Below are 11243 nucleotides of genomic sequence, written 5' to 3' on the forward strand. Positions count from 1 at the left end.
TATTAGTTACCATCCCACTCAACAAAATTGCAAGATAAAACCACTGAAAAAACACAGAAGCTGAAGTCATAAAAATTCAAAATGTTAAAGCAGATGTGAATTTAGGTTCTCCACTTGCCAACTTAATCACAGTTAAAAACCTATCCTATACACCCACCACTTCCCTCACCCTGCAGGTGTACACCCTCACCCTCAGGAGCAGCACCATTTTGCATATGCTTACTTTAAAGAAGTACCTATTCGGGGTGTTTTAAGACCTATCTAAGCCCATTACAGGATTTTTAAAATCAGTTGAACACTCCTGAGTTTGGTGTAGTGTAGCTAAGTATGCCAGGGACCTGCTGTTAAAATTGAAGATTCAAGTTAAGCACTTCAGAAGTGATCACAGTTCAGCCATAAACACAGCAACATTTTTGCTTAGCATGCTACAGCAGAAACTTTATTCAGTTCATTTTGAAAATATTTGCAACCAAAATTTATTTTTGTAAACTCACAGAAATAAGCTTTAACATATAGGCTGTATACAACTCAAATACAGGTAATACTTTTTAGCAATAACTTACAGGTACAAACTAATGATAAACTACAATTTCACAAAGAATTGTAAACATTTTGCACAATTGTCAGTCCTTTCTTTTAGGCAAAGTGCTCTTTTGATGACAAATAAATTAACACACACATAACTAGAGTGGACTACTTCCAGACAATACAAAAAAAAAGTGTTTAATAAGGCTTGTAAACAATGTAATAGTTATTTATGCAGAATCCATAAAAGTGTCTTGCAGGCTAAATATACTTACATACCTGGGCAGCAAAAATGGTCTTGAAAATGCTTTAGATGTTAAATAAAAAGTTAACATTAATATCTTTCCAATGATATTTTTAATACACAATAAGTAACTTAAGGTTACATCCTTAACAGTTTATATCCCTGACAGAAAGGAATTAGGTGTGACTTATTGGCAGCTGTGTCATTGAATGGGGTAGCAAAGGCTGGAGTCCAAGAGCTGTAGGTGAATGAGCTACAAAAACAGAAATTTACTGGTCAACTTCATCAGAGGTAGAAAAAGATTATAAGATAGTCAATCCCACTGGGTAAGAACAGTTCACTGGTCCCAACCACCTCAGCATGCTCAGTTCTCCCCAGCCCAGCATTCACACTCCTCCACCCACAGCCCACCTTACACTACCACTTTGGAGAGAAAAATAAGCTCAGGCCAGACGTGCAGCTCAGAGCCTAGTTCTTCCCAAACTTTCATAGTCTCTCCTAATCACAAATACAACCCAAAGTTGTTGACTTGCTGGGTCACAAGCCCCACAATGACCGAAAGATACTTTTGACCACCAGCACACCCCCCCCATGAGCTACTGTGAGGGAAGCTTCAGTTTTCCATGGAGTTGCTGGATTGAGCATACCTACAATCCTTGGGGTAAGAGTCATATGTCATTAAAATGACATATTAAAAATGTGGCACATGCATTTTAAAAAAAAAAAAAAGTTTGATTTCTCATTACTAGCATTCATAATTTGGAGGAAGCACAAAAAGCGGTCATACCCAGATTTTCAGCTGTGCTCTTACACTGAAGGGCTACTGCTTGAAGAGGCAAAGCTTCTTAATGAGGTGTCGAGACAATTACAGTATTAAGATACTCTATAACAAACACTACAAATTAAAAATCCATTGTTTCTTTAATCCGTACTGGGTAGTCTGTTCTCACTACAGTCAATAATGATTTTACTCGGATATGCAAAGTCGTTATACCTACCGTCCATATAGCTGTGTAGAGCTGTTAACATAGTCCCATCCTGGGGTACGTATGCAGAGTATGCCATTTCTTCTAACATGGGTGGAGACAGCCTGGAGGGCTGAACTGCTGTGACAGGAGCAGTAGATGAATGATTAGGACTAACATGTTTCTTATGGCGTGCTCTGCAATTTTGAAACCACACCTGAAAAGGGGGGAAAAATTTACATCGTGTTGATAGATTGCATTCTGTTTCAATGTTAGCATAATAAAAAACCCCTCAGAGCTCTAACTTCAGCTGAATTCAGTTAGTTAGTCGGGCCTTTAACGCAACACTGACAGTCCACAGGGAGAAGTACTCATTCCAAGCCTATACAGTGCCTCAAACAAGCATGGTCAAGCCAGGAAAGCTTCTGCAGCACCCAGCAGCCCACAAAGGATGGGGATGGTGAGGGGCTGCACAGCTCCCGGGGCCGGCATCCCCTCACGCTGAGCACCAGCATCCGCAGCCCTGTGCCGCACCTAGGCACACAACGGGACGCTGCCGTCTCCGTGCCTGAGCACCGCTGACAGTGAAGCAGGTTTTTCAGAGGATACCCGTTTTCCTTTTCACATTGATAAGTGTGCAAGCTTCCACTTTTTTAAAGCTGAATCGCAGCTGCCAGATACCTCATTTCTGTAGAAACATTCTGTCAGTCTCCCAGGCTACAATGAGGCAAGGGAACTGCAAACTTATTTTTATTTGTAAGTTATACATGTATATGTTTATATATATTGTATAAAAATCCATATTTATGTATAAAAAGAGCATGCATCTAATGTTTGCCGAGAGGCATCTTCAAGCAAAGATTCTAAGTCTGTGTTTCTCTCAGTTTTGGATGGCATGGGTATATATTTTAAACTCTGCTCTACAGAACAGATCACTAGATACTCACTTCTAATGTGTCGTACCATAAGCCATTTTCAAAAAGAGTGCAGGTCTTAAGAACAGGCTATTAAAGTCAGAAATGTATATGTAGAAGAATGCCAATTCCTATACTATTTAGGCTGAGAAGTTTCTTCCTGGAAGGATGTTAATCCTCCACACAAAGTGCAAGAGGAATAAAGCAAGCTTTCCAGATTAACACATGTGGTCTAGACCTTTTCCTGACTAAGTACGTTGTCTGAAGTTACATTAAGACTGCCAGATTAGATCTTTCTCTATCTCAGAACAACTACACAGAGAAAATGATTGTTAAGCATTTCCAATGGATGGGTACCAGACTTTGTTAGTCAAGTAACTTCGCACAGGTACCTGTATAACACGCCTGCTCAAGCCTGTTCTTTCTGCCAGTTTCTGAAGCGTTTGTGCATCTGGATTGTTGTCCTGAGCAAACTGTGCTTGCATAACCTGAAAAGACAAGGTAAGAGATTGCAGGGTTTTGTGGGCAGTCCTGAGAGCAGCATTAGAGATTCCTCTCAGACCATGGTCCTACTCCTTGCCTGGTTTTAGGAAACTGTTGCAAACACTAGCACCCAGTCCCCAATACGTTAAAGGGTGTGGGGGGAATCCCCCAAAGCCAAAATACAAGCCCCTAGTTGTGCTTAACTGAGACATTTACCAGAAATTAAAGAAATTAATTCTGCTTGGCAGTAGTAAAAAATGGAGGAGGTGCTCTGTTACGATTGCATTAAAAGGACTGTGGGAGAAAATCCCCTGCAAAGCAATTCAAACGTGCTTGATAAAGAAAACTTCTATAGCAGCAGACCACAGCATACAGCCTGAGGAAGGAACGACTCAGATCCACCTCTCTGAACCTGTCAGTCACTATCTGCACCTTGCATTATATGGAGCAACCTAATCCTCTTTTCAGCTGCATGGAGGAGGCCGGCAAGCGGGAAGCACTTTGTGTCTCATTTACCTTTAACTGACCTGAGGAACACAGAGGGTCCACCTTGGCTGACCTGCACCACGTAATTGTTTGGCTCCACTCATCTTTTTACAGAAAATTGAAGTGAACACTTGTCATTAGGATATGAATTACATCTTTTTGAGGAAGTAGATGTCAACTTGGCCTGCATCCTGAACAGTTTTTGAGCCTGTAAGAGTTTACCTTATTTAGGAAGTAAGGCTTCATGGGTTTCTGCTTGGTATCTTTGGCAACTTAGTAAACTGTAATTTCTCATTTCTGGATTTTGTCCCTTGATGGTCTGCAAATTTTGCCTGACTTCATCTTTGAAGATTCAGACTACTTCTCTCCACATTCAGAAGCGTTACACTATTTACTTCCCTACTGTTTCATCCAACAACATCAAGAAGCACGGACATCCTTTTGTACAAGTACTTCACAAGGTGAGTTACTACACACTGCCTCTCTGGCAGACACTTATCCCTCTGGGTGCTTCCCTTGCTGGAAGTAAAGTCTTATACCAGCATCAAGGACAGGTACAGACACAGGTGCACTGAGCAGATAGCAAGTGCCATTAAATAACAAGAGGCCCCAAGACCTCAAACACCTGCTGAAGTAGGTTACAACCTATTTAAAGCATGAAAAGAGGGGAAACACAGAAGTTTCATTGGCAGCAGACAGGAAGAAGCCTTGAAGACAGTTCCTGCTCTGATGGTTGGACCTATCTCCCATTCAGCTGTTGCTGAAAAAGAAAGTTCCCTTTTACAGGAGTTTGAGCTTTATGTCCAGAGCCCTTGCCCTGTGCCCTTGTCAAATTACTGCTAACACACTTGTTTCACATTAACAACACATTCTGTCTCCAGTCATGGCTGAAATAGCAAACCAAGCTTTGAAGAGCCACACACCATATTATATATTACTGCTTAAATGCCTCACGTGTGTTAGTACACCTCAACATCAGTTTTTCTCAACTGCTTTCACCACGAAGAAGAGAACAGGCCAATAAAACAGAACTCAGACCGAGACAGTAGAAAACGAATGGTGTGGCGGCCACCAGTGACCAGAAATTTGAAGACATGTTATAAACTGAAAGCAGGGATGTGTAGCTAGGATTAGGTAGAAAGCCACAGCTTCCTTCCCACTACAGGCTGAAACCTCTAAATCTGGTCTCACCACTACCCCTTTCATAGGGATCTGGCACTAGTCACGGTGTTTTTCCCTAGAAAGCCAATCTAAGTGAAGCGGCAATCAAGAGGGTGAAATAACTCATCTTTAGGCAGTCCATAGCTAACTCTTGCCAAGGTAGCAACGAGACAAGAAGCCTTGAAAGCAGAACAGATGCACGCAATCCCCCTCCCTCCCTCTTCAGGGCAGGCTTGATCCTATACAGGAGGGGTTTCGATTTGGTACTTCCAGACTTCCTAGCTCCCACTTCCCTTAGTGCTGACCACGGAAAGGAACAGAACTAGTGGCTGAGCTAGTATAAAGGGATGTTGGAAAAACATATTTCAGTAACACGTGTTCAAGAAGAAATTGGACAGTACAAGAATTGCTGCCAAGCACTTCAAACACACTTTCCCTGTATTTCACCCCACCCAGATCTATGAAAAAAAGTGGGTTTTTTCCCCCAAAACATGCAGCTTTCAATACTGAAGCTAGGTCTTGAAATATGATACCAAGACTATAATGACTTTAGTGTATTTTTAACAGGCAAATCTCAAAGATGCTTTGAGGAAATCAGCACGTAAAGTATTTTGGAAGGGCTGAGAGAAGGAGAAGAAAAGGAAGGAAAATAAAGATGAGTCCTTGTCTCTCCTCCTGGTATACAGAAGTATAGCCAAGACTATAACATACGACCTAAAAAGCAAGTATTGAGGAAAACAGTCTTAGGAGGAAAAAAGGCAATCAAGAAATAAAAGTGCAACTATTTCCCATCTTCTTAATAAACCAAAGGAAAACAAGAATCGGTCACTGACAGGAGTCAACCTGTGCTCACGTAAATACAAAACCAGGAACCCACGATGCTTACCTGCTTTGAGAACACAATCTTTTGCAGCCCTTATTGTGCATTACAACAAGATTCAAGCTTCCAGCCTGTTAAGGTCTTAAAGTCACATACAGCACCCATCTTTAGTGCAACTCTTCACATTACATAATTCTAAAAATATTTTGTCTTTATTACGTGTAGCGATGTAAATGTCTGATTAAATAGATTTCATCGAGCAAGCAAAATAGAACAACCTTTTTGTTTCCACTCTGCAGAATTACTGGCTGCCCCCAGGGAAATAAAAAGCTTGAAGAGTAACTATTTCATATTAAACTGCTGAAGCTAACAAACAATTCCAGAAACATGCTGTGTCTTGATAGTTTATGAAATAGTTTAAAGCATGCAAGTTTTTTTTTTTCCCCCCATATGCATCCGATTTCCTATCAGTTCAGCATATATGTCCTGCACAAACCTGAACTATGCAAGTTTTTAGCATTGCCTCTACCTGGAGTTGATCTGCTGTGAAGCTGGTCCGAGCTCTTTTTGCTGGTTTTGGATGATTAACATCTTGTTCTGTTAGCAATGCTCCTTCCACGCTAATCCCATTACCTGAAGCATTAAAAAGAAAACACCACCGTCTACTAAATGTTAAAAATGATGTTATTCCTAAGTCAGACTGTCCTCCAACAATAACCAACAGCACTCGGCCAGCTGAATTTCAGCTTTAAAAAAAAGCCATAATCAGTTCAAAGTTAAGTTGATCTGGCACCACTACCCCACTACCCCCCGAACGATTCCCTTGCAAGTGAGGAAAGGAATATATCCAGCATGATATTTTATCAACTAGATGCGCTTTTGCTTTCCTTTCCTTAGGATAGAAAACAAGTTATACAGACTTAAGAAAAAATTAAAACATCAAATAATTTGCACATTATTTTAATTCAAGAACCTGTGCTTCCAGCCTTAGTAAAGCTAGGTAATTACCTCTTATTAAGATGAGGTAAAACCCAACAATTTAATTAAAACTAAACCACAAACATAGTCCTTAACAAAAGCAGTATGTTACCATTTTCAACTTCTCTTTTCAGATTGTCCAACATGCAGTCATAATGTACTCTGCAAAGGACTTTCTCTTCAACCAAAGCAAACTCCTCGCCCGTAGAAAGCTGTCTTTTGCAGGAGAAGCAGGCGAAGCACGCCAAGTGGTACACGTTTCCTTTAGCCCTTCGGACCCAGTCAGTAGAATGAATGTGCCTCCCGCAGCGGGAACAGCGGGTGCCATACCGCCTGCAAAAGCAAAGGCAACAGGAGGGTAAAAGCACAGACAGTAACAGTCTCGGGCAAAAGGGTGACCCCAGGAGGGTTAGAAGCAACCGAGATATGGCAGCGCAGCAGAGACCTGCAGCAAGGAACGAGACGACAACATAATTGTGTTTTTATTAAACAAAAAGAAAAATCAGCAAGTTTGTATCCGATAGCTTAAGGCAAGACCACTACTGAACTACAGAAGTTAATATTTTCATAAGGCAAAGAGTTAAATTGAAACATCTTAACTGCTACAAGAATCCACAACCCTTCATCTTTCCTTTTATAAAGGTAATTACTCTTTAAAAGGCTGAGAGTGGGAGACGGAAACAGCTGACTCTGTGTTCAAAATTCTCCCAATTATTCAAATATATTTCACATTACTCTAGTGGTAGTCTGAATTATTATATTTAGCTACATCATCCTTCACTAATCATTCAGTCCCCTTCAGCAGAAGAAGGGGGAAAACCTGCATCTTCATAGTTATTTCCTTAATTACCATCGCATTATGATTTCAAAAGAAATTCAAATATCTGCAAGTATTTACATTACTGCGATAGAATATTTCTCTTTGAAGAGGAAACTAGCCACCAAGATACGTTGATTATGTAGATAAGCATTTGTCCTGAAAATCTTTGCAGGCTCGTAAGGGGTTTTTTTTGTTGTTTTTGAAGTCCCACAAAACTTTTTTTTCTAGGATTTCATAGTATTCAGCCTGCCCCATCCCTCTCTTCCCGTGTCAAAACTAAATGGACATAATCCATTTACTAGACAGGTGAGAATCCCATAGTTTGGTCTGGGGGAAGTACTAATGATCACACCAAAACAGTTAAATTTTTTGCCACTTTCTGGACCAAAGATTTTGTATCATGAGTACTTTCAATGCCAGCACAAATAAATAGCATTCTTCTCAAGACGATTAGACCTTAATCTTGAAGAATGCTTCGTGCTCCAAACTAAATTTATCACAGAAAGGTATAACTGCTGAAAGCTTATTTTGAAGATGATGGGATTTAACCTGGGTTGGTTTTGTAGTTCCATGTGGTGCCCCAAGTCTCATACCAGTGGAGTGCTAATCCAAACAGAGCATCATCTCAACTCTACCTTGTATTCTCAGTCGGCATCACCTAAGGATGATTCTTGGCACATACAGTAACTTTACAACCTTACTGTGGCAGGGACTCTTATTTTCCCCACGCGTGCAGAAGCAAATTATTGTATAAATGCAGTCGCTATGCACAACAGCGGAGGGGCAGAGGGGGAGACTTCATAGGCAGTTACATTAGGCAGACTTGGGGCTTCCTCTGCAAGAAACGTCAAGAGTCTAACTACTGAAAATAAACCTAGCAAATAAAAACCAAAGAGCCTAAATCCGCATTTTAGTTGTGGCTTAAGTGAAAAGTAAGAAGCAAGTGTCACGTATTATCTAATAAAATTATATTCCTGTATGGTATACCTGAAATAATCAAGTTTGCAGAAGATATCTTTATCTTTGATGTAACAGCTGGTATGCCTTCCTAGAGACGTTCTGCAAACACTGCACGAGAGACAGCGCACATGCCAGCAGAGGTCGTTTACCTGCAAAAACACAAGAGAAATACCCCTCACCGCTTATGCTACCAGTATTGTATTTCATATTTAGAAAAACTGTTTTTTCCATCCATACAGACAAGGCCAAGAATTACATGCACCATGATTCGTGGAAAATTTATCTTCAAGGCAGAACATTTTTCCTGTAGAACTGCATGCATATTAAGGGTTAATTAATTTGATGGAGGTCTTCAGAATAAGCTTTCATGGTTTTGTAATTAAAAGCACCAGAAGAGGAAGCAAGAGATTCAAGTTCCACATAGATATTTTGTGCCCAGTTCTGTTCTCATAGCATCAGAGTAACAGAGCGAGTTTTGGCCTCACATGACCTTGGGAAGGCAGCTAACTTACATACTTTTATTTCCCAGCCTGTAAAAAGTCCTGCCTAACAAAGGACAAACTTTGCAAAGTGATTTGAAATTTTAAAATGCAAGTATTGGAGGGGAAGGAAAAAAAAAAAGAAGAAAAAAAAAAAAAGGTCTGTCAAATAGAAACACACCATTTGCCAGGTTTGTATTACAGCGAAGTTAGTGAACAGAGTGAGAGTTTCAAAATATCAGCAGTTGTTTTAATAGCAAATTCAACAATTCTTTAACATGTAATATCCATAGTAAAACTAGACAGAGCCATGGAAAGCAGCAGACATCAGCAGTTTTGAAAACTCGCATATAATTTTGGGGCAAATAAATTGAGTGCAATTATTTTCATTTCTTCTTTCCTATAAAGAGAACTCTTTGTCGTGCAGACATTGTGCATCACACGTCAGCTAAATAACTTAAATAATTTGAAAACCCAAGACTCCCAGTGACCATAAAAATTAAGTAATAACCCTCTGGATAATCCCATGCTGCATAGGAAGAATTCTGTAAACCAAATGATGACTAAGTTTAGACTTTTTTTTTTTTTTTTTAATTTTCTGAGCCAATTTCTCATCTCATACCAAACAGCCCATATATTGCCTGGGGCAAAGCTGCAGATCAGAGATAATCCAGGATGTGCCTTTCATCAGAACACCGCCAGACAAACCACAGAGAAAGTCAGGCACTGACTCCAACGCTCATGCTGGAATCGCCCGTTTCAGCCATTCTTCAGGTTATAACGTTACAGTTTGCAGTTGCCCAACACTCGCCCAACTAGTACCCTTGTTGGCAGCCATCTTCCCCTACACCGACAATTTTATACCACAATATAATGCAAAACTGTTGATAACAGCTGTCACCAAATCGATCCTCCCAAGTATTTCTTAAAGCGGCTGCAGCGCAGGCGAGCACAGGGCAGCAGCGCTTGGGCCATACCAAGCCTGCTCGGCAGTCCCCCCACGCCGAGGGTCCCCGGGCGAGACCCCGGCAGGGGACCGCAGCAGGGGCCCTGGCATGGGGGAGAGGAGCCAGCAGGCAGCCAGGCTGCTGGCGTGCGGCTCTGCGAAGCGCGAGCTGACATCCCGGCCGCACAAAACTCATCTCGCTGCCTGTTCTTCGGCAGCTGATGCTCTCCCACAGAATGGGACATCGATAGCTTTGATAGTTGTCCCATTTGATGTTGCCTGCTTACAGTCTTACTTATTAATTTACAGGGCTGGAAGACACACTGCTGATGACCAGCAGGACACCCATTCACCAGCACAGATTCCTTTCTCTCTCTCTGCCGGCGCAGGAAGCAGTAACAGCTCATTGAAACTTAAGGCTAAATCATTTAGAGGTCTTTTTCTCCAAGCCACTTTATCCCAGTCATTCAGACAGCAATGATCGGTTAACGAGCTACCAAAGTGCCACCGGAGTTAAACGGGACTGGAACCAAGTTCAAGTTAGCTCTGCTCCCAGTCCTGCTGCGCCCTTCACATGCAAGCCCAGCCCGTTGCAAAGGCGGCTGGGGTTTACTACAACAAAAGGTACACAGCAGCTCCCCCGCACCTGCACCTACCCTGCTTTAAATGAACACCAACCCAGCACACGCTGGGTTCCTTTGACCTCCTCACCCCGACGGAGATCTAAGCAAATGATCCAATAACAACACTGAGATGTTTTCAGCGCTGTTACCGACTTTCACTTTGCAGGATGTACAACGGCTTCACTTAAGGCTGCATCTAATGGAATTGGGCAACTTCTAGCACGATTGTCTAATCTCGTTTTTGAAAGGAGGGCGAAAGTCTGATCCAGGATAATTTTAATGGCTGTAATACAGAAGGAAAATAGCCGGCCCCCCCCCAACCACACCGACACTTTTATGTTTAAAGTCACACGGGTTGGTTTGGTTTTAGATGATCTTACACAGTCCTGAACGCCAAGCCTAGCAAAACTACTCTGCCATCACACAGCTCGTTTCCTTCACAGACATTACTAGACCACCTTTTACAGGAATAACTTGTTTCCACCTTTCTCAAGAGGCACTTTTTGCTTTGAGATTCACGACATCACACGAGATTTATTTCAGCTGACGACAAATGGGTCGCACCGCTGCCGCCACCGCTTAGCCAGGAGCGTAAAGCACGGCAAGGAAGCTGTCCGGGTTCCGAGCCATTAGTTTTCTTCCCCACTTTCTCCTACAGCACATCAAGAAAACGCAATCCCAGCGCAGAAAAGCGTTACCCAACACGTAAGCGTCGGTTCGGTTTTCCTCCGAGGCCCGGATCTCACGGGCGAGCAGGCAGCTACCCTTCGGGCTTCCACACGCTCCCACGCCCGCAGTAACTCCACTCGCGCTCGCCGCTGCGGGTGGAACGGGGAGCA

The 11243-nt window shown here is 42.0% G+C and overlaps 1 protein-coding gene across 1 annotated transcript in view; it reads right to left on the reverse strand.

Annotated features, from left to right (window-relative positions):
• Positions 1-945: 945 nt before the first annotated feature.
• The window catches only part of LHX8 (LIM homeobox 8), an 11363-nt gene continuing 1065 nt past the window's right edge, over positions 946-11243 (reverse strand). The window contains exons 2-8 of the mRNA XM_009636139.2: positions 11103-11222; positions 8384-8505; positions 6689-6909; positions 6128-6231; positions 3041-3136; positions 1768-1951; positions 946-1022 (exon numbers count right to left, since the gene is read on the reverse strand). Coding sequence (XP_009634434.1) covers positions 946-1022; positions 1768-1951; positions 3041-3136; positions 6128-6231; positions 6689-6909; positions 8384-8505; positions 11103-11222 — 924 coding nt within the window. The remainder of the gene's footprint in view (positions 1023-1767; positions 1952-3040; positions 3137-6127; positions 6232-6688; positions 6910-8383; positions 8506-11102; positions 11223-11243) is intronic.

The sequence above is a fragment of the Egretta garzetta genome, unplaced genomic scaffold (genome assembly GCF_000687185.1).
Source record: "Egretta garzetta isolate BGI_Z169 unplaced genomic scaffold, ASM68718v1 scaffold163, whole genome shotgun sequence".
NCBI lineage: Eukaryota > Metazoa > Chordata > Aves > Pelecaniformes > Ardeidae > Egretta > Egretta garzetta.